Raw genomic sequence first — 25,715 nt, 5'->3', positions numbered from 1 at the left:
GGGGTTGGGGAGCTGAGGGGGGTCGTGGGGTGGGGTTGGGGGGCTGAGGGGGGTCGTGGGGCCTTGAACCCCGTGGGGTTTCCATGGGTGCGAGGCTGAGCCCGGTCCCGAGGCCTCCCCACCCCATTGAATCCGGCAGCGAGCGGGGGCCCTAAGGGAATGGGGCTGGGAAGGAAAGGGAAGGAGCCCCCAGCCCCGTGCCCATCTGTAGCCATGGCTGGGTTTAGCCCCCGACGTGCCCCAACCTGCCCGTGCTCGGTGGTGCTGCGCACTCTGCAGTGGGTGCTGAGCCGGGGCTCACCCCAGGGCCGGATCCTGCCTTTGGGCCTTGGCGAGGCTCTGAATGGGGCCAACGCTGGGGTGATGCAATCCTGCGGGCCCAGAGCACCCATCCGCACCCAAAGGGGTGCTGAGCACCCACCCCCCCCCCCTTCCAGCACCCAGTGCCTGCAGGAAGGGCCGGATGGCAGCCATGGACTTTGGACCCATCCGGTGCCGGTGCCGGTGCCGGGCGGCAGAGGAAGGGGACGTTTCCTGTTTGCCAGCACCAGGAGCTGCCAAACGGGGCCGTGCCCCGGTTCCCCCCGGTGCCATCGCGGTGCCTGCTCCGGGGCTGTGCTCCGGCCGCGGCGCCCTTCAGTGCCTCTCTTGGGGACACCCGTTTTGGGGTGACCCCCCCCTTCCCCATTGTCCACCCCCCTCTTTGGGTGCCCCAACCGGGGCCATGGGCACAGACCCCGGTGGTTCCCCCATCCCGGGAGAGCTCAGCTCCGTCCCCGTTTTGGCAAGGCCGGGGTGTTTATAGGTGCTGGGGTTTACCAGGGCCGCCCCGTCCTGCCTCAGCATCCCCTCATCCCCAACCTGCGCCAGGGCCAGGGGCCGCATCCTGCCCTGGCCCCAGCCCCTGCGGTGATGCCCAGGCTCCGCCGCGGGCTCTGTTCCATCCGTGGTGCTCGGGGTGCATTCGGCTCTGCCATCCTTCCCTCCCCACCCCTGCAGCCGCCCGCACCGGGTCCATGGAGTGAGCCCGCGCCGGGCCCCCTGCGCCGCGGCTCCTGCCACCATGAGCGACTTCTGGCACAAGCTGGGCTGCTGCGTCCTGGAGAAGCCGCAGCCGGTGAGTGCCTGCAATGGGGCTGCTTGGGGGGGTGCTGGTGATGGAGGCGGGGGGGGGCTCACGGCCTTCATCCCCTTGCAGAAGAAGAGGAGGAGGCGAATCGAGCGCTCCATGATCGGGGAGCCCATGAACTTCGTGCACCTGACGCACATCGGCTCCGGAGACATGGCTGCGGGTGAAGGCCTGCCCATGGTAACCCTGCCCTCGGGCAGCAGTGGGGCACTGGGGCCCATGGTTGGGGGCAGGGTGGTGGTGTTGGGGTGTTGGGGCCCATGGTTGGGTGCAGGGGGGTGCTATTGGGGTGTTAGGGCCCATGGTTGGGTGTAGGGTGGTGGTGTTGGGGTGCTGGGGCTCATGGTTGGGTGCAGGGTGGTGGTGTCGGGGTGTTAGGGCCCATGGTTGGGTGTAGGGTGGTGGTGTCGGGGTGTTAGGGCCCATGGTTGGGTGCAGGGTGGTGGTGCTGGGGCTCATGGTTGGGTGCAGGGGGGTGGTGTTGGGGTGCTGGGGCCCATGGTTGGGTGCAGGGGGGTGGTGCTGGGGCCCATGGTTGGGTGCAGGGGGATGGTGTCGGGGTGCTGGGGCCCATGGTTGGGTGCAGGGTGGTGGTGTCGGGGTGCTGGGTCCCTTCACCCCATCCCTTCACCCCATCTCTTCACCCCATCCCTTCACCCCATCCCTTCACCCCATCCCTTCACCCAATCCCTTCACCCCATCCCTTCACCCCATCCCTTCACCCCATCCCTTCACCCCATCCCTTTACCCCATCCCTTCACCCCATCTCTTCACCCCATCTCTTCACCCCATCCCTTCACCCCATCCCTTCACCCCATCCCTTCACCCCATCCCTTCACCCCATCCCTTCACCCCATCCCTTCACCCCCATTTCTTCCCCCCATCCCTTCCCCCCATTCCTTCACCCCATGCCTTCACTCCATCCCTTCACCCCATCCCTTCACCCCATCCCTTCACCCCATCCCTTCACCCCATCCCTTCACCCCATCCCTTCACCCCATCCCTTCACCCCATCCCTTTACCCCATCCCTTCACCCCATCCCTTGACCCCCATCTCTTCACCCCATCCCTTCACCCCATCCCTTCACCCCATCCCTTCACCCCATCCCTTCACCCCCATCCCTTTTCTCCATCCCTTCACCCCATCCCTTCACCCCATCCCTTCACCCCATCTCTTCACCCCATCCCTTCACCCCCATCCCTTTTCTCCATCCCTTCACCCCATCTCTTCACCCCATCCCTTCACCCCCATCCCTTTTCTCCATCCCTTCACCTTGTCCCTTCACCCCCATCTCTTCACCCCGTCCCTTCACCCCCATTTCTTCACCCCATCCCTTCACCCCCATCTCTTCACCCCATCCCTTCACCCCATCCCTTCACCCCCATCCCTTCACCCCATCCCTTCACCCCATCCCTTCACCCCATCCCTTCACCCCATCCCTTCACCCCATCCCTTCACCCCATCCCTTCACTCCATCCCTTCACCCCCATTTCTTCACCCCCATTTCTTCACCCCCATTTCTTCACCCCCATTTCTTCACCCCATCCCTTCACCCCATCCCTTCACCCCATCCCTTCACCCCATCCCTTCACCCCATCCCTTCACCCCCATCTCTTCACCCCCATCCCTTCACCCCATCTCTTCACCCCCATTCTTTCTCCCCTATTCCTTCCCCCCCCCATCCCTTCACCCCATCCCTTCACCCCATCCCTTCACCCCATCTCTTCACCCCATCCCTTCACCCCATCTCTTCACCCCATCCCTTCACCCCCTCTCTTCACCCCATCCCTTCACCCCCATCCCTTCACCCCCATCCCTTCACCCCCATCCCTTCACCCCCATCCCTTCACCCCATCCCTTCGCCCCATCTCTTCACCCCTATTCCTTCCCCCCCCCTCCCTTCCCCCCCATCTCCTCACCCCCCTCCCTTTCCCCGCTCCCCACAGACCGGTGCTGTGCAGGAGATGAGGTCCAAGGGTGGATGGGAGCGGCAGTGGAGCGGCTCCCGGGTCTTGTAGCATGTGAGTACCGGTGGTGGGGGCCCTGAGCACCCAGCACCCCCCTCCCACCCCCCCGGACACACCATGGGGCGCTTCTGTAACCGCTCTCCTTGCCCTTTGCAGATTCCTGGGGTTTTCAGCCCAAACCTCGCCTGCCTGAACCCCAATGAGAGCAGAGGCCGCCCTCGAGCGCTTGCACCCTGCGGCGATTTATGCAGCGCAGCCCTCGCCCGCCTCCCGGTGCCCCCCTGCTTCCCGGCGGCACCGGCCCCGGCAGCGCCGCAGCGGGCAGGACGCGGCTGCCCGCGGGATGTGCCAAACCCCGGGGCTCCAGCCCTGCCTCCGCGCCGGTGCCTCGCTCCCGACGCGGTGCTGAGGCTCCTCGAGCGGCGCGGGACAGCAAAACCGATGCCTGTGGCTTGAGCCTCCGGTGCCTCCGGTGCCTCCGGGCAGCGTGTCCAGCACTGCCTCCTTTTTTAGGATAGAGAGGTCTTTTTTAAGCTCCCCCCCCCCCCAAAACGCCATCCGGGCGGCCGCGGGGGCAGGACTGCAGCGCTCTCCTCTGGGATCACCGCCAGCGTCGCGCTGGCGCTGGCCGAGGCAGGACGGGGCCTGAGCCGTGGCGGTGCTCGGGCTCCTGACTTCGGGCTCGGGTGTACATAGTTCAACCAGCGCCAGGATCCCCGGTCCCGCAGCAGCCGCCGGGCGTCGCGGCCGAGGCGGTCACCGCGCTCCGTGCCGCGATGCTCCCGTGAGGAGCCGCGCTCTTCCCGGCCCCGTGGGGTGCGCGGTGCTGCTGGAACCAACCCGTCCTTGCAATAAACCCCTTGTGCTGGCCCAGGAGCGCGCCTGCAGGTGCCCACGCTCCCTCCCTGCCCCGCGCTGCCAGGGGAGGCCCCACGCAGTGGGCACCCTGCTCCTGTCCACGGCCTTTATTCACCCATGGGTGCTGGTTGGGGCACGCCGAGAGCCACTGGTGCCGCTGCTTGTGCCGCTGGGGCTGCGTCCCCTTCTGCTGCCAGCCCAGCTTGGCGGAGGGAAGAGCATCCTTGGCTGGTACCGCGCAGGCAGCGCCCATCGTTCCCCCCCCACACCGAGACCCAGAGGGTTTGGGGCAGGAGCCCAAGGCTCCCACCATGGGTGCTGAGCCCTGCGTTACCCCCCAGGCTCCACTGCACCCTCATCCGTGCTCTCCTCCCCGTGTCCGTGCTCCATAAGGCTCCCATTGACAGCGAGGTTTGCACCGCAGGAGAACAGGGATCCCGGGATCCCCCTTGGGGCGAGCCGGGCCGTACCCACATCGCTTTCACGTCTCGGTGATGGGAAGGATTCAGCTCTCGGGCTCCCTGCCGTGGCCCTGCAGGATTAGGAGCAGGAGTTGGGTGTTTGCACTTCGGGATCTGGTTTCTGGGGTGCCCGAGAGGCTGAGGGCTCGGTGCCCAAGACCGGGCGGATCGCGGTGCTCACGGGAGCACTGGTGCCGGGGTTCGGTTCCGTCTGGAGCGGGTTCGGTGCCCAAGACCGGGCGGATCGCGGTGCTCACGGGAGCACTGGTGCCGGGGTTCGGTTCCGTCTGGAGCGGGTTTGGGGATGTGTTCGTTCCTGCCCTGGTTCCTCTCATGGTGCTTTGCCGAGCGGCCGTGGCTGGAAGGGGATGGCCACGTGCGACACTGAGGCAGCGGTGGGTTTGTGAAGGTGGAGTTCAGAACGCCATGGGGCAGGAATTCCTTCCGACTGATCGGTGGGGAAGAGGAAGGGCAACAGCCAGCTTCCGGAGGAGGAGGAAGCGGAGGTGAGTGTGGCAGGGCCAGCGGAGCAGAACACAGCCATGTTCCTACAGGAGAGCCCTGAACAGCAGCCGGGACACCGCTAACACAGAGACCCTCGTGTCCTCCCCCAAGAAACATGCACCTTGCTCTCCCCTATCCTATCCCATCCTATCCTATCCTATCCTATCCTATCCTATCCTATCCTATCCTATCCTATCCTATCCTATCCATCCCATCCTATCCCATCCCATCCTATCCTATCCTATCCCATCCTATCCTATCCCATCCTATTCTTTCCCATCCTATCCCATCCTATCCCATCCCATCCTATTCCTTCCCATCCTATCCCATCCCATCCTATTCTTTCCCATCCCATTCCATCCTATCCCATTCCATCCTATCCCATTCCATCCTATCCCATCCCATTCCATCCTATCCCATTCCATCCTATCCTATCCCATCCTATTCCTTCCTATCCCATCCCTTCCCATCCTACCCTATCCTATCCTATCCCATCCCATCCTATCCTATCCTATCCTATTCCTTCCTATCCTATCCTATCCCATCCTATCCTATCCCATCCTACCCTATCCTATCCCATCCCACCCTATCCTATCCCATCCCACCCTATCCCATTCTATCCCATCCCATCCTATCCCGTCCCACCCTATCCCATCCGTATCCTATCCCATCCCATCCCATTCATCCCCATCCCATCCTATCCCATCCCCATCCCATCCTATCCCATCCCCATCCCATCCCCATCCCCATCCCCATCCCCATCCCCATCCCCATCCCATCCCCATCCCATCCCCATCCCCATCCCCATCCCCATCCCCATCCCCATCCCATCCCATCCCCATCCCATCGCCACCCCATTCCCATCCCATCTCCATCCCATCTCCATCCCATCCCATCTCCATCCCACCCTATCCCATCCCATCCCATCCCATCCCATCCCATCCCATCCCATCCCATCCCATCCCATCCCATCCCATCCCATCCCATCCCATCCCATCCCATCGCCACCCCATTCCCATCCCTATCCCATGCGCTGTGCTCGGGACAGCCTGCAATTATGGGATGCTCCCCGCTCCCCCCCCCCGGTACCGCCGCCCCCGGGCGCGGTTCCTCTCTCAGCCGCCAGGAGGCGCCGCGCTCCTTGTATGGACATGGCCACGCCCCTCTCCCCGCCCCATCCAGCACAGGCTCCGCCCCCTCGCCGAGGCCGCCCCGGGTCCTAGCGCCCGCCCGCCCGCTCATCCCCGGCGTCCCCGCATGGCCCCGGCTCCATCCCGGCTCCCGCCAGCACCGCTCCGCTCTGCCCCCTCAACCGGTCTCTATGGGTCCCTGCGCGTTCCTTTGGGTCTCTGTGGTTCACGCAGGGGGCCTTTAGGGTCTGGGGAGTCAGTTGTGGGTCCCTGGGGGACACTTATGGGTCCCCAAGTGTCACTTATGGGGTTGGGGGGGACACGTTTATGTGTCCCAGGGCTCAGTTATGGGTCCCCCAGAGGCCATTTGTGTGTCTGGAGGGGTCACTTATGGGTCTGGGGCTCAGTTATGGGTCCCAGGAGTCAGTCCTGGGTGTGTAGGTGGCACCTGTGGGTCTCTTGGCCTCCACCTTGGTGTCCTCCACGATGCCCTCGCTGCTGGTGTCCAGCTCGGCATCTCCTGGTGTCCCCACATGGCCTCATCCCTCAACCAAATCAGACCTCCAAGTGCCATCCCATCATGCCTTGCTCCCAGCCCCACGCCCGCCCCACAGCTCCCCATTGACACCTCTCCAGCCCCCAAGGCTGCTTCAGGTCATGTTGGGTCAATGTTGGGTCAACGTTGGGTCAACATTGGGTCAATGTTGGGTCACTTAGTGACATCATCAGGCCCCGCCTTGGGCAGGGAGGGGTGGTGCTGAGGTCAGAGGTCACGTGGGGTCATGGGGTCACATGGTCTTGGTGGTGGGGTCACTCCTCATCGTGCAGCTTCTAGGGTAGGACAGGAGATGGAGCACGGTTATGGGCAGAGCCATGGGGCAGAGCCATGGGGCAGGGTGGTGGTGGAGGAGGTCCCACCTTGGTGCTGATGTCCCGGCTCTTGGCCTTCAGCTTGTTGACCTGGGACTCAGCCATGTCGGCGCGTTCCTCAGCTTCATCCAGCTCATGCTGCACCTTCCGGAACTTGGTCAGGTTGGTGTTGGCTTGTTCCTCCTGCAGGGGGTGACCTTCTGCTCCATCCATCCATTGTCCATCATCCACCCATCCATCATCCATCCATCATCCATTCATCATCCATCATCCATTCATCCATCATCCATCATCCATCCATCCATCATCAATTCATCCATCATTCATCCATCCATCCATCCATCATCCATTCATCATCCATCATCCATCCATCCATCATCCATCCATCCATCATCCATCATCCATCCATCCATCATCCATCATCCATCCATTCATCATCCATCATCCATCCATCCATCATCCATCCATCCATCATCCATCATCCATCCATCCATCCATCCATCATCCATCCATCCATCATCCATCCATCCATCCATCCATCCATCCATCCACCCATCCATCATCCATCATCCATCCCTCCATCCATCCATCATCCATCCATCATCCATCCATCCATCCATCCATCCATCCATCCAACCATCATCCATCCATCCATCATCCATCCATCCATCCATCATCCATCCATCCATCCATCATCCATCCATCCATCCATCATCCATCCATCCATCCATCATCCATCCATCCATCCATCATCCATCCATCCATCTATCCATCCATCCATCCATCCATCATCCATCCCTCCATCCATCCATCATCCATCCATCATCCATCCCTCCATCCATCCATCATCCATCCATCATCCATCCATCCATCCATCATCCATCCATCCATCCATCATCCATCCATCCATCCATCATCCATCATCTATCCATCATCCATCCATCCATCCATCCATCCATCCATCCATCCATCCATCCATCCATCCATCCAACCATCATCCATCCATCCATCATCCATCCATCATCCATCCATCCATCATCCATCCATCCCTCCATCCATCCTCCATCCACCCCTCCACCCACCCAACCTTCTCCTGCCCCGTCCCACCCCCCATTGTCCCTTCACCCACCGCCTCCTCCGCCTGCCTCTTGTAGGCCTTGACTTTCATCTGCAGCTTGTCCACCAGGTCCTGCAGCCGCAGGAGGTTCTTCTTGTCCTCCTCCGTCTGCAGACAGAGGACACAGACGGCGCTGGAGATGAGGCCTCACCACGCCTGGACACCTCCAAGGCAGGTATTGGTCGAGCTCTACCACGACCACCAGGTCAACCCCGTTGTAGCTCCGTGAGCCGCGGGTGACGTCCCTGTGGCCGCGGGGAGCCCCCCCGAGGTGCCCTCACCTGGTAGCTGAGCTCCTTGACGCGCCGCTCGGACTTGCGCAGGCCTTTGACGCTCTCGGCGTTGCGCTTCTGCTCGGCCTCCAGCTCCGTCTCCAGGTCCCGCACGCGCGTCTCCAGCTTCTGGAGCTGCTTCTTCCCCCCCTTGAGAGCCAACTGCTCGGCCTCGTCCAAGCGCAGCTGCAGGTCCTTGATGGTCTGCTCCATGTTCTTCTTCATCCGCTCCAGGTGAGCGCTGGTGTCCTGCTCCTTCTTCAGCTCCTCCGCCATCATGGCTGCCTGCGGGAAGAGGAGGGTCACGCCGTGATCTCCTTCACCGCGGCGCCGGACAAGCGGTGCTCTGCTCACGTCCGTGATGGCTTTCTTGGCCTTCTCCTCGGCGTTGCGGCACTCCTGGATGGCCTCTTCCACCTCGGTCTGCAGCTGGGAGATGTCCCCTTCCATCTTCTTCTTCTGGTTGATGAGGCTGGTGTTCTGCAGGGTGGAGGAGAAGACCTCAGGACGGGGGGGACCGGCAGACTTGGAGCATGGGAGATGGACGTCTTGGAAGCTTGGGAGATGCCCGCTTGGTTTCTGCATGGCTGGAGGTGCCCTCTCGGAGGCTGAGGAGGTCTCACCTGCGAGTGGAGGAGCTGCACCCTCTCGGTGGCCTCGATCAGCTCCTGCTCGGCCAACTTGCGGGTCCTCTCGGTCTGCTCCACCACCGCCCGCACCTCCTCCAGCTCGGCCTGCAGGAGGTTGTTCCTCCTCTCCACCATGGCCATGTTCTCCTTCAGGTCCTCGTTGATCCGCCCCACATCATCCAGCTGGAGTTGGGTGTCCTGCAAAGCACCACGGGATGGGGCACAGTGGGGAGAGGACGGGGATGCCCACCCATCACCACCATAATGGTCCTGGAGGTGGGGATGGGATGAAGAACCCTTGAGGACCACATGGGTGGAGACACCGGGGGCTACCCCAGAAGAGTGGAAGAACTTCTGGGGACCATCCCAACCTCCTCCATCTTCTCCTGCTGGGACCCCCATCCACCACCACCATACCTTGAGGTAACCCTGCAAGGTCTTGACTTGCTTCTGGGCCTCAGCAGCCGCGCGGTTGGCGTGTCCCAGCTGGATCTCCATCTCATTGAGGTCACCTTCCATCTTCTTTTTCAACCTCAAGGCCTCGTTGCGGCTCCGGGTCTCAGCGTCCAAGGAGGTCTGCAGGGAGTCCACCACCCGCAGGTGGTTGCGCTTGGCCTGCTCCATCTCCTCGTCCTTCTCGGCCAACTTGCGCTCGTGGTCCACCTTGACCTGGTTGAACTCCAGCTGGGCCCTCAGGATCTTCCCTTCTTCATGCTCCAGCGAGGCCTGGTGGGAGGGATGGAGAAGACCTTGATGAGCATGGGGACAGAAGGGTGCAGGACACCCATGGGGCCGGGCTCACCTCCGCCTCCTCCAGCGCCGCCTGGAGCTCCAGCTTCTCAGCGTCCAGTTGCTTGCGGACCTTCTCCAGCTCATGGATGCTCTTGTGGCTGGAGCCCAGCTGCTCCGTCAGGTCCGAGATCTCCTCTGAAGAGGGTGGAGGACCCATCACAGCACATGGACAACGGTGGGGAAGCACCAGGTGGGTGCGAGGACCCCAAGGTCTCACCTTGAAGGTTCTTGTTCTCCCTCTTGAAGGTCTCCAGGTGCTCCAGGGCCTCCTCATAGGCATTCCTTAGCTTGAAGAGCTCCGTGCTGAGGGCTCGGGCCTCCTTCTGCGAGGCCTCCAGCTCAGCCTGAGCCTCCTCCACCTTCTGCTTCCACTCAGCCAGCACCTGTGGGCACCACCAGGGCATGGGCACTGCGGGAGAAGCTCCTCATGCTCCTGCTCCTCCTCATCCTCTACATCTCCTCCTCCATGTCCTGCTCCTCCTCCTTCTCTTCCTCCAAGTTCTCATTCCACTTCTCATCTTCCTCCTCCTCCTTCTCCTCCACCTCCCTCCTCTACATCCTCCCGCTCCTTCTCTCCTTCTCCTCTTTCATGTTCTTCTGTCTCTCCTCCTTCTCCTCATCTTACTCCTCCTCTATGTCTCTTCCTTCTCTTTCTTCCCATCCTTGTTCACCTCCTCCACGTCTCTTCCTCTTCCAAGTCCTCATCTTTCTCTTCCATTTCCATCTCCTTCTCTTCCTCCTCCATCTCCATGTCTCCTCCTTCTCCTCCTCCTCCCTCTCATTCTCTTCTTCCTTCTCTTCTTCCTCATCCTCCTCCACATCTCCTCCACCATTTCCTCCTCCTTCTACTTCTCTCTCCTCCACCTCTTCCTCTTCCACACCCTTCTCCTCCTCCTCTTCCACCCCCTCAAGCCCCTGTTGTGCCCCCAACCTTATCAAAGTTCCTCTGCTTCTTGTCCAGGGCGGCCGCTGCCGCATTCGACCGCTCCAGGTCCACCAGCAGGTCCTCGATCTCGTTCTGCAGCCGGTGCTTGGTCTTCTCCAAGGAGGAGCACTTGGCGTTAACGGCCTCCACCGCCTCCTCGGCCTCCTGCAGCCGCTGCGCCAGCTTCTTCCTGCCCAGGGCCACCAGGAGATGCAGTTGTGGCCACCTCAAACCTTCTCCCACTCACAGGTTGGCCAAGGCTCAACTCTTCACCTCCAGGTCCTGCAACCTCCTCCAGATCCTTCTAGACCAATCCCATCTCCTCTAGAAGAACCCAATATTCTCTAGATCTTCTGTAGGCCAACCCAGCCTTCCTTGGACCTCCAGACCAGCCCAACCTCTTCTAGACCTTTCCTAGACCAACCCGAGGTTCCTTAGCCCTTCTCTAGACAAATCACATCCCCTCTAGAACTTCTGGAGACCAACACCCCACCTGTTCTAGACCAATCCAACTTCCTCCAGGCCTTCTCTAGACCGATCCCACCTCCTCTAGGCCTTTCTTAGACCTTCTGCAGGCCAACCCAACCTCCAGGTCCTCCAACCTTCTCCCGAAGGCCCTCAGGATGGCCTGAAGACCTCATGGTGTCTCCCCACTGCTGTCCCCATCCATAAGGTGATGTCTCCTCACTTGGCCTCCTCCAGCTCCTCGGTGCGCTGGATGGCGTCTGTCTCATACTTGGTCCTCCACTGGGCCACCTCGGAGTTGGCCTTGGAGAGGGCGCGTTGGAGCTCGGCCTTGGCCTCGGTCTCCTCCTCGTACTGCTCCCGCAGGAGGTCACAGTCGTGCCGGGCCGACTGCAGGGCGTGCGCCAGTGCGTTCTTGGCCTGGGGGCAAGAAGAACAAAAGGGGGCACCATTGGGTCAAGGTCAAGGTGACCCCTCCTGGGCGGCTCCAGCTTGGCAAGAAATGGGCTTCATCAGCCCAGCCCAACCAGAGCTTCTGGAGACCAACCCAAGCTCCTCCTGACCTTCTCTAGGCCAACCCATCTCCCTCCAGGCCAACTCGGCCTTCTCCAGACCTTCCTTATTCCAACCCAGCCTTCTCCAGACCTTCCTTATTCCAACCCAACCTCCTCTAGACCTTCCTTATTCCAACCCAACCTCCTCTAGACCTTCCTTATTCCAACCCAACCTCCTCTAGACCTTCCTTATTCCAACCCAACTCCTCTAGACCTTCTGTAGACCCAACCAAACCTCTGAAGCTTCTCTAGACCAACCCAACCTTCTCTAGGCCTTTAAACACAACCCAGCCTCCTCTAGACCAACCCAACCTTGCGTAGACCTTTCTTAGACCCAACCCAACCTTCTTTAAACCTCTTCTAGACCAACCCAACCTCCTCTAGACCTTCTCCTGATCAACCCAATCTTCCTTAGATCTTTAGGATGAGATAGGACCATTGGCTTCCCATCACCTTGCAGTCCCTTGAGGTCCTCCAGCTCATCACCACTGCTGTTCCTCAGTGTTCCAAACCTTCTCTTGACCATCCCATCCCCACCTCCCTCCCCACCCAACAGTGTTCAGGCCAGCCCAGTTGTTCTTCTCCATGGTTGATCCCACCCAACGGCCCGTAGAGCAACCCAACCCATTCACTGCTGGATGGAGGGACCCCAAATCCACCACGGTCAGGTGGAACCACCTTTAGTGTGGAACCTCCATGAGTTGGAAGCACCCTCAGATGGGACCTCCATAAAGTGGAACTTTATGGAACTGAACCAACTTTCAGATGGAACCACCCAACCCAACCAGCCTGAATGTAATTCCTCTTGGGTTTTACCACCATAAGGCTGAAGGTGACCAGGTCTCGTGTCCTCTCTTGGAGACCCCCGGTCTTCCCAACCCTCCAAACTCACCTTCACCTCCTCCTCCAGCTGCCTCTTCAGGTCCTCCAGCTGCTGGGTGTACGACTGCTTGCCCCTGGTCAGCTGGGAGATGAGGGCCTCCTTTTCGTCCAGCTGCCGGCTTAGCTCTCCTGGGGGGGTCCATAGGGCATGAGGGGTGAAGAAGTGGGGCAAGGGGGTAAAGATCTGGGGCAGGAAGGTGAAGATGTGGGGCAGGAGGTCCCACCGTTCTCAGTCTGGAGCTTTGCCCGTTGGGTGGTGGTGTCATTGAGGACCCGTTGGGTTTCCTCCAGCTTGGCGCGGTGCTCGGCTGCCTGGTCCTCCATGGTGCGGGAGACCTTCTCCATGGCCACCTTTGAGGAGGGCAAAGGCGTGAAGCAAGAGCCTGGTGCCCACTGTGGGGCTGTGGCGTCCACCTCAACCTCCTCCTACCTTGGCTTTGAGCAGCTGCTCCATGTTGGAGCTGAGGTCATCCAGCTCCAGCTTGAGCTCGCTCTTCTCCTTCTCCAGCTTCTGCTTGACCCGCTGCAGGTTGTCCAGCTGCTCGGCCAGCTCGGCCACGCCGTCGGCGTGTTTCTTGCGCAGGGCGGCCGCGGTGGCCTCGTGCTGCAGCGTCGCCTCCTCCAGGTCCCGCCGCATCTTCTGGAACTCGGCCTCTCGCTTCTTGTTGAGCTCCAGCTGCACCGAGGTGGCTCCTCCGGCCTCCTCCAGGCGCTCGCTGAGCTCCTCCAGCTCCCGCGACAGCTCCGAGCGGAGCTTCTCCACCTTGGCCCTGCCCGTCCGCTCGGCCTCCAGCTCCTCCTCCAGCTCCTCGATGCGCGCCTGGGGCCAGCGAGGGGAGGGCAGGGTTAGAGGTGGCTTCACCCGTTGCTTCTGCTTAGCCAACCGGCTGCAGGGCCTCCAAGCCACTCATCCCAACCCAACTCAACCAACTTCAACTCAACAGAAGGAGATGGACACACTTCAACTCAACTCAACACAAGGAGATGGAGACCCTTCCACTCAACTCAACACAAGGAGATGGAGACCCTTCCACTCAACTCAACACAAGGAGATGGAGACCCTTCCACTCAACTCAATACAAGGAGATGGAGACCCTTCCACTCAACTCAACACAAGGAGATGGAGACCCTTCCACTCAACTCAAGGAGATGTAGACCCTTCCACTCAACACAAGGAGATGGAGACCCTTCCACTCAACTCAACACAAGGAGATGGAGACCCTTCAACTCAACTCAACACAAGGAGATGGAGACCCTTCAATTCTACTCAACTCAAGCAGATGGAGACTCTTCTGCTCAATCCAACTCAAGGAGGTGGAGGCTCTTCAACCCAACTCATCTCAACCCAGCCCTACCAGCTGGAGACCCTTCAACCCAACCCCCTGGGTCCCTCACCTGCAGCTCCTTCAGCTTCTTCTGGAGCTGCAGGGCCAGCGCCTGCTCGTCCTCCATCTTGCTGTTCTGCTGGTGGATCTCAAAGTCCTTCCTGTGGAACCCAATGGTGGGGGGACACTGAGGACCCTGCCCGTGTCCCCCACACGTGCTGGGCCCACACAAAGGAGGTCCCGCCTCACTTCTTCAGTTTCTCCTCCAGCTGCTGTTTGTCGTTCTCCAGGTCCATGATGTTCTCCTGGGTCAGCTTCAAGTCACCTTCCAGCTTCCTCTTGGCACGTTCCAGGTCCATCCGGATCTTCTTCTCCTGCTCCAAGGAGCCTTCAAGCTGCGAGGAATGGGGAGAAACCTCAGGTTGTCCCCACCAACCAAGGTTGTCCTCCTCATCAAGGAGGTCCTCAGATGGTGGCCCTGGTCCCTGCTCACGTCATCTGCCTGCTGTTCCAGCTTGACTTTGGCCTTGGTCAAGGTGTTGACTTTGTCTTCCTCGGCTTGCAGGTCATCCAGCGCTTGCTGGTGAGCTTCTTGCAGGGCCTTCTTCTCCTTGGTCAGCTTGGTGATGGTCTCATCCAAGCTGGCCATCTCCTCAGTGAGGTTCTTCACCTGGAGAAGGAGAACATCAGGCAGCCACCGTTACAGGGTTGGGGCTTCTCAGCCAGACTTGGATCTTCTCAACCCAATCCAACCACCCTTGGGTCTCCTCAACCAAACCCAATGGGCCTTGGGTCTTCTGAACTCAACCAGACTTTGGCCTCCTCAACCCAATCGAGCTTGGGTCTCCTCAACCCCATCCAGGCTGAGGCCTCACCTTGTTCTCAGTGGCATGTTTCTCCTTCTCCACCTTGGCCAATGTCAACTCCAGGTCATCGATGTCCTTCTTCAGCTCAGAGCATTCGTCTTCGAGCTTCCTCTTCTTGGCCGTGAGCTCAGCGTTCATCTCCTCCTCCTCTTCCAGCCGCTCCGTCAGCTCCTTCACCTTGGCCTCCAGCTGGATCTTGTTCTTGATCAACTGGTCACAACGCTCCTCGGCATCCGTCAGGTTGTCCTGCTCCTGTGGTGGGGCGGGGGGTGATGACGGGAGGTCCCATGGGGGGTGGTGACCCCTCCTAGAGGTGCTTTTGGGGCTCATCTCACTCACAGCCTGCACTTGGAGCTGGAGGTCGTTCTTCTCCTGCAGCATGGAGACCATCTTCTCCTCCAGCTCCTTCCGCCGCGCTTCTGACTTCTCCAGGGCTTCCTTCAGCCGCCCAAACTCCTCCTTCATGGTCTGGGGGAGGGCCAAAGGTCCCTCCATGAGTGTCCCCACATCCTCCTCCTCAGCCTTCATCCCATCCCCGACCCACCTGCATCTCCTTCTCCGTCTCAGCGCTCTGCAGCAAGGGCTTGATCTTGAAGTAGAGCTTCATCCACGGCCAGTTCTTCACCCCCATGAAGGCCCGGATGTTCCATTGGATCACCAACAGCGCGTCCCTGGATTGGCCACGGTGAGGTGTCCATCACCAGGAGCGGGCCCACCCCCATGCCCCACAGCTCCACCACCCCACCTGCGCTCCAGGATCTTCTTGAACTCGAGGCGCATGAGTTGTCCCCGGGCTTGCGCTTGGATGCGGGTGATGATGCGGGAGAGGCGCTCGTCCCGCATCTCCTCCAGCTGCCCCAGCAGCCCAGCCTTGAAGAAGACCTTGGTGGAGAGATGAAGACATCGGCTTGCTTGGGGGACGAAGAACACACTTCGGTGGTGAGATGGAGCCCAGGGAGCTCCAATGGGCAGGGGACCATGTGGCGGGTAGAACAGTGAGGTCTAGATGACCTCCTGGGTGGTGGCACCATGGGGACCGTCACCCTTAGGCCCTCACCTTGGTGTGGCCAAATTTATACTGGCTGTGGTCAATGTCGATGGAGCCCAAGAGCTTCTCAGCACCTTTCCTGCTGTCAATGAACTGGCCTTCAGGGATGGCCGCCGGGTTCAAGATGCGATACCTGGTGGCCGCAGAAGATGAGGACAACCCAAGCTCAGCCCCCTATGGCTTTGTCCACCTCATCCCACCATCTCCTGGGCTCCTACCGTTGACGGAAGTCCCCGTAGAGGATGCGGTTGGGGAAGCCCTTGCGGCAGATGCGGATGCCTTCCAAGACCCCGTTGCAGCGGAGCTGGTGCATCACCAAGGGGTTGTCCATCACCCCTGGGGAGGAGGGGGGGGGGAGAAGGGGGCATGGTCAGCTTCAAGCCCTGCCCCTCCCCATCACAAGGACATCACCCCCTTCTCCTCACCTGGCTCCTTCCGCTCATTGGGGATGAGGCATCGGACGAAGTGGGGGTGGGTGGTCTTGAGGTTGGTCATCAGCTTGTTGAGGTTCTCCTGCGGGTGGAGAAGAGGGTTGGCCAAGGGGAAGGAGCTATGGGGCAGGGGGTGGAGCCACATGGGTCCCATACCCGGTGCAGAGCAGACACGGTCTGGAAGGAGGAACCTTTCTTCTTGGCTCCTTTGCCCTTCCCTCCATCACCACCTGGAGATAAAAGATGATTCCATGGAAAACTGCCTTCTCCATCTCCCCACCCATCACCCCCTACCCAACCACCCACCGGGGTCTGCCCCAGCGTAGTTGGAGAAGAGGCTGGCCAAGAGCTTGAGGCCTGACTTTTGGTAGAGCCCCACCACCGTCTCGTTGAGAGGGTCCTTGTTCTTCTCCAACCAGCCAATGATGTTGTAGTCCACGGTGCCAGCGTAGTGGACCAAGGAGAAGTGGGCTTCTGTCTTGCCTTTGACGTTCCTGGGCTTCCCAAAGTTGGACGACTTGCCCAAGTGGTTGTCGTAGAGTTTGGCCTTGAAGGTCATGTCCGAAGCCTTGGGGAACATGCACTCCTCCTCCAAGATGGACATGATCCCCATGGGCTGGCAAGGAGAAGACCTGCTTGGTCATGGCGGACACCAAGCAGGACCTAAAGTGCTTCTCCAGCCACCTTGGGGGCAGTGGTACCTTCTCGATGAGGTCAATGCAGGCCTGGAGGTCCATGCCGAAGTCGATGAACTCCCACTCAATGCCCTCCTTCTTGTACTCCTCCTGCTCCAGCACGAACATGTGGTGGTTGAAGAACTGCTGCAGCTTCTCGTTGGTGAAGTTGATGCAGAGCTGCTCGAAGCTGTTGAACTGGGGGAGGAGAGTAAATGGAGAGTCAATGTGGTCAACCAAAGACCCAATGGGGTCAACTGAAGACCTAATGGGGTCAACAGTGTCAACTCAGTGGCCAATGGGGCCAACTGAAGACCGAATGGCGTCAATGGGGTCAACTCAACACCCAGGGGAGTCAACAGGATGCCCAGTGGGGTCAACGGGGTCAACTGGAGACCCAGAAGGCTCAACCCAACACTCAAGGGGCTGAAGGCTCACGTCAAAGATCTCGAAGCCGGCGATGTCCAGGACGCCGATGAAGTACTGCCGCGGCTGCTTGGTCTCCAGCGAGTTGTTGATCCTCACCACCATCCAGTTGAACATCTTCTCATAGACCGCCTTGGCCAGGGCTCCGATGGAGTAGTAGACCTGGAAGAAGGACACCCTGGTGGGCTCTGTGCTGCTGGAGGAGGTGGCTTTGGAAGTGTCCTCCTCACCTGCTGCACGTTCTGCCCCTTGGTGACGTACTCATTGCCAACCTTGACCCGAGGGTGGCACAAGCCCTTGAGAAGATCGGCCGAGTTGAGGCCCATCAGATAAGCCGACTTGTCGGCATCTAAGGAGAAGACAAGGTCAACCTGGAAGACCTCGAGGGGGTTCCTCATCCTGATTGGTCACCCTTAGGTGGAACCCACCTTCGGTGCCGTCCGGCTCGGCCTGCTCCTCCCGCTGCTTCTGCTTGAACTTCATGTTGCCGAAGTGCATGATGGCCCCCGTCAGCTTATAGACACCGGCCTTCTCCTCGTTGGTGAAGCCCAGCACATCAAAAGCACTCTGGAAGGGGAAGGGACAGGCTGAAGGGTGTCTCCCCCTGGGGGCAACCAGCCCTTGGACCATCTGTGGGCTGCTCCTTCCATTTGAGCAGAGTTATGGACTTCTCCAGCCATCTGAGGGCTCTCATCCATCCATGGACTCATCCATTCATCCAAGGACTCATCCATGGTCTCCTCCATCCATCCAAGGACTTCTCCAACCAACCACAGACTCACCCATCCATCCACAGACCACCCATCCATCCATAGACCACCCATCCATCCATAGACCGACCACCCATCCATCTGTAGACCACCCATCCATCCATAGACCACCCATCCATCCATGGACTCCTCCTTCCATGGTCCCCTCCATCCATCCCAGGTCTCCACCCCCCCATCCCTCCACCATGAGACGTCTCACATCGGTGGCCAACAGCTCCTCAGCGTCATCGATGGAGGCCACGGTCACCTCTCCTTGGGAGACGTAACTGTAGTCGTAAGGGTTGGTGGTGATCAGAAGCATCTCTGGGATGGAGACAACCAACGTTTGCACCAGCCCCATGAACTCGAGATACCACCATAGGGTCACCATAAGTCCAAGGTGTCCCCAGGCTCACCCAGAAGCTCCGGCTTCTTGTTGGAGAGGATCTGGTAGAAGATGTGGTAGTTCCTCTCAGCCTTCAGCTGGAAGATGACGCGGGACTTCTCCAGGAGGTCTGGGGCAGGGGGAGGAGAGAGAAGGTGGGTGGTGGGACAAGGAGGTGGAGATGGATGGAGACATGGATGGAGGTGAGGATGGAGGTGGGGATGGGATGGGGACGGAGATGGAGGGTCAGGTGGATGGAGACATGAGAAGATGGATGGTGGGATGAGGAGACGGAGGGTCAGATGGATGAGAAGGTGGTTGGATGGATGAAGAGATGGACAGAGACACTAGATGGATGGAGACATGGATGAGGAGATGGGGATGGAGATGGATATAGATGGAGACATGACGAGATGGAGGTAGAGGGTCAGATGGATGGATGAAGAGATGAAGGAGGACACCAGGAGATGGAGGAGGACACAAGGAGTTGAAGGACACAAGGAGATGGAGGTGAAGGAGATGGAGGTGAAGGTGATGAAGATGAAGGAGATGGAGGTGAAGGAGATGGAGGTGAAGGAGATGGAAGTGAAGGAGATGGAGGTGAAGGAGATGGAGGTGGAGGAGATGGAGGTGAAGGTGATGGAGGTGAAGGAGATGAAGATGAAGGAGATGGAGATGAAGGAGATGGAGATGAAGGAGGTGAAGGAGATGGAGGTGGAGGAGATAGAAGTGAAGGAGATGGAGGTGAAGGAGATGGAGGTGAAGGAGATGGAAGTGAAGGAGATGGAGGTGAAGGAGATGGAGGTGGAGGAGATGGAGGTGAAGGTGATGGAGGTGAAGGAGATGAAGATGAAGGAGATGGAGATGAAGGAGGTGAAGGAGATGGAGGTGGAGGAGATAGAAGTGAAGGAGATGGAGGTGAAGGAGATGGAGGTGAAGGAGATGGAAGTGAAGGAGATGGAGGGGGACACGGGGCCATGGAGGAGGACACCAGGAGATGGACCCCACCACGCACAGGTCTCAATGTCTGCTGACGCCAACTTCCCGGTGGCCCCGAAGTGGATCCGGATGAACTTTCCCTGGGGAAGAAGCTTCTCCTTGAGGCCCTGCCCCCTGCTCCAACCCCCAACCCCCCCCTCGGCCACTCACGAAGCGCGAGGAGTTGTCGTTGCGAACGGTCTTGGCGTTGCCGAAGGCCTCCAGCGCCGGGTTGGCCTGGATGATCTGGTCCTCCAGGGTGCCCTATGGGGCAGGACAGTGTCCAAAGGGGTCTGACACCACCCCACGGGTGACCCCCCCCCCCATGGCCTGAGGCCCCACCTTGCTGCTGTTGGTTGCCTCCTTCTTGCGGTCGCCAATGGCAGCGATGCTGGCGAAGTACTGGATGACCCTCTTGGTGTTGACCGTCTTCCCCGCGCCGGATTCTCCGCTGAGGGCAACGGAGGGGACGGTGAGGAACGTTCTTCCCCATTGGACCTCGGGGTGGGGTGGGGGGGCGTGGCCTTACGTGATGAGGATGGATTGGTTCTCGCGGTCTGGTGGAGAAGAGAAAGGGAGGGGGGGTGATGGATGAGGTTCTTCAACCTCCACCACGGGGAGGTGTTTATGGGCTCAGTTGGGTCCCATCACCCGCTTATGGGGCTGGACCCACATGGGGCAAGGGGCACACAGGTGATTTGGGGTCTCCAAGGGAGGGGCTCACCCGTCAGCATGTACTGGTAGGCGTTGTCAGAGATGGAGAAGATGTGGGGGGGAGCTTCGCTCCGCTTCTTGCCCCGGTAAGCGGCCACCACCTCGGCGTTGTAGACGGGCAACCACTTGTAGGGGTTGACGGTCACGCAGAAGAGCCCGGAGTAGGTCTGGGGGTGGGAGAAAGGGGGGTCAGGGGCACCCAGCGGGAGGGGACGCCCGGGCTCTGGGTGCCCCACGGCCCCATGGAGGTGCTGCTCACGTAGATCATCCAGGCCGCGTAGCGCTCCTTGAGGTTGAAGAGGACGGCGGGCTCGTGCAGGAAGGTCAGCATGGCCATGTCCTCCATCTTGTCGAACTTGGGGGGGTTCTGGGGGTGGACGTCGGCCTCCTTCACGGTCACCGTCTGGAGACGGGGGGTGGGAGGGGGGTTATGGGGTGTCTCATGGGGGGAGAGGGTCTCCAGTGGGTTGGGGGGGTCTTCGTTGGGTTGGGGGGGGTCTTCAGTGGGTTGGGGGGGTCTTCATTGGGTTGGGGGGGTCTTCAATGGGTGGGGGGGATCTTCAATGGGTTGGGGGGGTCTTCATTGGGTTGGGGGATCTTCAATGGGTTGGGGGGGTCTTCAATGGGTTGGGGGGATCTTCAATGGGTTGGGGGGGTCTTCATTGGTTTGGGGGGGTCTTCAATGGGTTGGGGGATCTTCAATGGGTTGGGGGGACCTCATTGGGTTGGGGGGCTCTTCAATGGGTTGGGGGATCTTCAATGGGTTGGGGGGACCTCATTGGGTTGGGGGGGTCTTCAGTGGGTTGGGGAGGTCTTCATTAGGTTGGGGGGGTCTTCAATGGGTTGGGGGATCTTCAATGGGTTGGGGGGTCCTCATTGGGTTGGGGGGGTCTTCAATGGGTTGGGGGGGTCTTCAATGGGTGGGGGGATCCTCAATGGGTTGGGGGGGGCTTCAATGGGTTGGGGGGGTCTTCAATGGGTGGGGGGGATCTTCAATGGGTTGGGGGGGTCTTCATTGGGTTGGGGGGGTCTTCAATGGGTGGGGGGGTCTTAAGTGGGTTGGGGGGCTCTTCAATGGGTTGGGGGGTCTTCATTGGGTTGGGGGGGTTTTCAATGGGTGGGGGGGATCTTCAATGGGTTGGGGGGGATCTTCAATGGGTTGGGGGTTCCTCATTGGGTTGGGGGGCTCCTCATTGGGTTGGGGGGGTCCTCATTGGGTTGGGGGGGTCTTCATTGGGTTGAGGGATCTTCATGGGGTTGGGGGGATCCTCAATGGGTTGGGGGGATCTTCATTGGGTTGGGGGGGTCTTCAGTGGGTTGGGGGGGATCCTCAATGGGTTGGGGGATCCTCAATGGGTTGGGGGGGTCTTCAATGGGTTGGGGGATCTTCAGTGGGTTGGGGGGTCCTCAATGGGTTCGGGGGGGTCTTCAATGGGTTGGGGGGGTCCTCATTGGGTCAAGGGGTGTCCTCATGGGTTGGGCATGGGTTATTGGCGGGATGGGGGGGTCCAATGGGATGCGGAGGCCTCCATGGGCTGGGGCTCTCCCACCCATTGGGGGCACCCCCATGATTGAAGAGCCCCCCCCCCGGGTCCAGCTGCCCCATCTCCCCCCTTTGAACCCCCAAACCTTCACCCCCCCCCCATAGCCCCCCCCCTTTGACTCCCCTTTGGCCCCGCCCCCTTTGGCCCCGCCCACCTCCCCGAGCTCCGTGGTGACGGTGACGTCAGCGCCGCGCCGCTCCGTGATTCGCCCGCGCACGAACTCGTGGTGGGGGTGGGGCACGAAGCACTCGGCGCGCGGCTCGAAGGGGCGGGTCTGGGCCGCCACGCGCTCCGCCTCCGAGGGGCGCAGGAAGGGGGCGGCCGCCCCCAGCGCCGCCAGCACCGCTTCGGCCATCCTGACCCATAGCGAGCGTGGTCAGTGTGGGGCTGACCCATAGCGATGGGGCCAGAGCCCCCTCCTGACCCATAGCGAGCGTGGTCAGTGTGGGGCTGACCCATAGCGATGGGGCCAGAGCCACATCCTGACCCATAGCGAGCGTGGTCAGTGTGGGGCTGACCCATAGCGATGGGGCCAGAGCCCTATCCTGACCCATAGCGGCCGTGGTCAGTGTGGGGCTGACCCATAGCGAGCGTGGTCAGTGTGGGGCTGACCCATAGCGATGGGGCCAGAGCCCCCTCCTGACCCATAGCGACCGTGGTCAGTGTGGGGCTGACCCATAGCGATGGGGCCAGAGCCACATCCTGACCCATAGCGAGCGTGGTCAGTGTGGGGCTGACCCATAGCGATGGGGCCAGAGCCCCCTCCTGACCCATAGCGAGCGTGGTCAGTGTGGGGCTGACCCATAGCGATGGGGCCAGAGCCACATCCTGACCCATAGCGAGCGTGGTCAGTGTGGGGCTGACCCATAGCGATGGGGCCAGAGCCCTATCCTGACCCATAGCGGCCGTGGTCAGTGTGGGGCTGACCCATAGCGAGCGTGGTCAGTGTGGGGCTGACCCATAGCGATGGGGCCAGAGCCACATCCTGACCCATAGCGAGCGTGGTCAGTGTGGGGCTGACCCATAGCGATGGGGCCAGAGCCCTATCCTGACCCATAGCGGCCGTGGTCAGTGTGGGGCTGACCCATAGCGATGGGGCCTGAGCCACATCCTGACCCATAGCGACCATGGTCAGTGTGGGGCTGACCCATAGCGATGGGGCCAGAGCCACATCCTGACCCATAGCGAGCGTGGTCAGTGTGGGGCTGACCCATAGCGATGGGGCCAGAGCCACATCCTGACCCATAGCGACCGTGGTCAGTGTGGGGCTGACCCATAGCGATGGGACCACAGCCACATCCTGACCCATAGCGACCGTGGTCAGTGTGGGGCTGACCCATAGCGACCGTGGTCAGTGTGGGGCTGACCCATAGCGATGGGGCCAGAGCCCCCTCCTGACCCATAGCGACCATGGTCAGTGTGGGGCTGACCCATAGCGATGGGGCCAGAGCCACATCCTGACCCATAGCGACCGTGGTCAGTGTGGGGCTCACCCATAGCGATGGGGCCAGAGCCACATCCTGACCCATAGCGACCGTGGTCAGTGTGGGGCTGACCCATAGCGATGGGGCCAGAGCCCCCTCCTGACCCATAGCGACCGTGGTCAGTGTGGGGCTGACCCATAGCGATGGGGCCAGAGCCCCCTCCTGACCCATAGCGACCATGGTCAGTGTGGGGCTGACCCATAGCGATGGGGCCAGAGCCCTATCCTGACCCATAGCGGCCATGGTCAGTGTGGGGCTGACCCATAGCGATGGGGCCAGAGCCACATCCTGACCCATAGCGACCGTGGTCAGTGTGGGGCTGACCCATAGCGATGGGGCCTGAGCCCTATCCTGACCCATAGCGACCATGTTCAGTGTGGGGCTGACCCATAGCGATGGGGCCAGAGCCACATCCTGACCCATAGCGACCGTGGTCAGTGTGGGGCTGACCCACAGCAATGGGGCCAGAGCCACATCCTGACCCATAGCGACCGTGGTCAGTGTGGGGCTGACCCACAGCAATGGGGCCAGAGCCCCCTCCTGACCCATAGCGACCATGGTCAGTGTGGGGCTGACCCACAGCGATGGGGCCAGAGCCACATCCTGACCCATAGTGATGGGGCACAGAGACACACCCGGCCCCATAGCGAATGGCAGAGCCAGTAGTGACCCCCCCCTCCCCCCCCAGTGCCCTGCCCCATTGCTGCCCCATAACTTCCCCACGGCACCGCACTCACCTGGGATCAGTGGGTCTGAAGTGCAAAGATACAGGAAGCTGGGGGGGGGGGAGAGTGAAGGGCTGCCCCATAGAGCCCAGGGAGCCCCATGGGCTCCACAGGCCCTATAGAGCCCTGGCGCCCTATAGATTCCTGCACCCCATTGCCCCCCCATACTATAGTGACATATCTATATCTACACCCCCTGTGCCCCATAGATCCCTAATCCCGACCGCCCCCCCCCAGGGCCCCATACTCCTATGCACCCCACAGCCTCCCCCATAGTACCCTCTGTGCCCCATACGTCCTGTGCCCCATAACCCCATATAGGCTGCTCCATAGGTACCCCATGCCCCATAGCCCATACCCCATATACCCCAAAAGCCCCGCTTTGTGCCCCATAGATCTCTATGGCCCATAGTTCCCCCTCTGTGCCCTATAGATTCCTGCACCCCACATCTGCCACGTGCCCCACATCCCCCCCGTGTGTTCCATCGATCCTGGTACCCCTTAGATCCCCTGAGCCCCATAGATTCCTGTGCTCCAGAACCATCCTGTGCAACCCATAACCCCCCATGCCCCATAACCCCCTGTGTGCCCCATAGATTCTGTGCCCCACATCCCGTACAGACCCCACTTAGCCCCCAAAGGTCCCCACACCCCATAGCTCCCTGCATACCCCACCCCAGAGGTCTTGGCATCCAGTAACCCCCCTGTGCACCCCATAGAACCCCTGTGCCCCAAAGCCCCACAGATCCATGTGCCCCATACATCCCCTGTGCCCCATAGATCCTGTGCCACGCAAAATCCCCCCCTGCCCCATAGTTTCTGTGTGCCCCATAGCCCCCCGTGTGCCCCAGAAATCCCTTGTGCCCCATAGCCCACCCTGTGCACCCCATACCCCCCCCTCATGCCCCATAGATCCCCCGCTCCCCATCCCGTGCCCCCCAACCTCTCTGTGCCCCACAGCGGCAGCTCTGCCGCCTCCGCTGCCCATCGGCCTTTATATGGGGCAGAGCTGGGGGGAGGGCGAATTCCTTGGGGGGGTGGGGGGGTGGGGGGATGGGAGGAGGGGGAAGGGCAGCCCTAACCCCTGCCCCATGGCTGAGCTCTAGGGCAGAGCAAATCCCATTGTAGGGGTGGGATGTGGGGGGTGCCTATGGGGCAGGATGTGTGGATTTGGTGAGTGTGGGGCATCTATGGGGCAGAACCCCCATGTCCCCTCCCTGTGGGGCATCGATGGGGCAGGACATGGGGGTCTCCATGTGTGGGGCACATCTATGGGGCAGGACACCTGTTTTCCCTGTCTATGGGGCATCTATGGGGCAGAATGTGTGTGTTTGCAGTCTGTAGAGGTGCATCTATGGGGCAGGATGCCTCTTTTCCTTTGCCTGTGGGGTGTCTGTAGGGCAGGACATATGGGTCCTGCTGTGCATGGGTCCTCTATGGGGCAGAACAATGGGGTTCTGTGTGGTGCCTCTGTGGGGCTGAACCCCATGTCCTCTCCATGTGGGGCATCTATGGGGCAGGACATGGGGGTCCCCATGTATGGGGCCCATCTATGGGGCAGAACAAGTGGGTCTGCAGTCTGTGGGGGGGCATCTATGGGGCAGAACCCCCATGACCGTTGCTATGGGGCATCTATAGGGCAGGACATGAGGGTCCCCATGTATGGGGCCCATCTATGGGGCAGAACAAGTGGGTCTGCAGTCTGTGGGGGGGCATCTATGGGGCAGAACCCCCATGACCGTTGCTATGGGGCATCTGTAGGGCAGGACATGAGGGTCCCCATGTGCGGGGCCCATCTATGTGGCAATAC

At 60.6% G+C, this 25,715-nt stretch overlaps 2 protein-coding genes and 1 long non-coding RNA gene across 3 annotated transcripts; 1 reads left to right on the top strand and 2 right to left on the bottom strand.

Moving 5' to 3' along the window:
- The first annotated feature begins 993 nt into the window (after positions 1 to 993).
- CDC42SE1 (CDC42 small effector 1) lies at positions 994 to 3,323 on the top strand. The gene is made up of 4 exons (XM_062626314.1): positions 994 to 1,117; positions 1,199 to 1,309; positions 3,077 to 3,151; positions 3,254 to 3,323. Exons 1-3 carry the CDS (start codon positions 1,064 to 1,066, stop codon positions 3,146 to 3,148), a joined length of 237 nt encoding a protein of 78 aa, XP_062482298.1. The 5' UTR covers positions 994 to 1,063; the 3' UTR covers positions 3,149 to 3,151; positions 3,254 to 3,323.
- Positions 3,324 to 6,704: 3,381 nt separating this feature from the next.
- On the bottom strand, positions 6,705 to 23,934 carry LOC134167514 (myosin-6). Its single transcript, XM_062626290.1, has 40 exons — positions 23,918 to 23,934; positions 21,851 to 22,052; positions 20,412 to 20,555; positions 20,163 to 20,319; positions 19,968 to 19,995; positions 19,781 to 19,889; positions 19,610 to 19,702; positions 19,476 to 19,539; positions 18,492 to 18,590; positions 18,296 to 18,399; positions 17,755 to 17,893; positions 17,557 to 17,675; positions 17,339 to 17,488; positions 16,928 to 17,098; positions 16,533 to 16,842; positions 16,383 to 16,456; positions 16,221 to 16,308; positions 16,014 to 16,131; positions 15,805 to 15,928; positions 15,493 to 15,629; positions 15,292 to 15,418; positions 15,087 to 15,215; positions 14,757 to 14,999; positions 14,375 to 14,551; positions 14,131 to 14,276; positions 13,952 to 14,042; positions 12,987 to 13,376; positions 12,781 to 12,907; positions 12,567 to 12,685; positions 11,344 to 11,540; positions 10,662 to 10,845; positions 9,948 to 10,113; positions 9,741 to 9,865; positions 9,356 to 9,664; positions 8,933 to 9,136; positions 8,664 to 8,789; positions 8,319 to 8,594; positions 8,050 to 8,145; positions 6,969 to 7,103; positions 6,705 to 6,881 (listed from the first exon to the last, which is right to left on the bottom strand). The coding sequence occupies exons 2-40, from the start codon at positions 22,049 to 22,051 to the stop codon at positions 6,861 to 6,863; spliced, it is 5,817 nt and encodes a 1,938-aa protein (XP_062482274.1). The 5' UTR covers position 22,052; positions 23,918 to 23,934; the 3' UTR covers positions 6,705 to 6,860.
- On the bottom strand, positions 11,660 to 11,996 carry LOC134167517 (uncharacterized). Its single transcript, XR_009966210.1, has 3 exons — positions 11,889 to 11,996; positions 11,797 to 11,827; positions 11,660 to 11,734 (listed from the first exon to the last, which is right to left on the bottom strand). It is a non-coding gene; the product is annotated as an uncharacterized LOC134167517 (long non-coding RNA).
- Positions 23,935 to 25,715: the final 1,781 nt, after the last annotated feature.

The sequence above is a fragment of the Pezoporus occidentalis genome, unplaced genomic scaffold, assembly GCF_034315485.1.
Source record: "Pezoporus occidentalis ecotype Australia unplaced genomic scaffold, CSIRO_AGI_Poc_V1 ctg29, whole genome shotgun sequence".
Classification (NCBI taxonomy): Eukaryota; Metazoa; Chordata; class Aves; order Psittaciformes; family Psittacidae; genus Pezoporus; species Pezoporus occidentalis.
Note: the sequence above shows the minus strand (reverse complement) of the source record. Positions and strands in the feature narration are given on the sequence as shown.

Coding starts and splice junctions, on each gene's coding strand:
- CDC42SE1 (XM_062626314.1), top strand. CDS start 1,064: ATGAGCGACTTCTGGCACAAGCTGGGCTGCTGCGTCCTGGAGAAGCCG. Junction 1,118..1,198: donor TCCTGGAGAAGCCGCAGCCG/GTGAGTGCCTGC, acceptor ATCCCCTTGCAG/AAGAAGAGGAGGAGGCGAAT. Junction 1,310..3,076: donor CGGGTGAAGGCCTGCCCATG/GTAACCCTGCCC, acceptor CGCTCCCCACAG/ACCGGTGCTGTGCAGGAGAT.
- LOC134167514 (XM_062626290.1), bottom strand. CDS start 22,051: ATGGCCGAAGCGGTGCTGGCGGCGCTGGGGGCGGCCGCCCCCTTCCTG. Junction 17,489..17,556: donor AGGGGCAGAACGTGCAGCAG/GTGAGGAGGACA, acceptor TCCTTCTTCCAG/GTCTACTACTCCATCGGAGC. Junction 8,146..8,318: donor TCAAGGAGCTCAGCTACCAG/GTGAGGGCACCT, acceptor CTCTGTCTGCAG/ACGGAGGAGGACAAGAAGAA.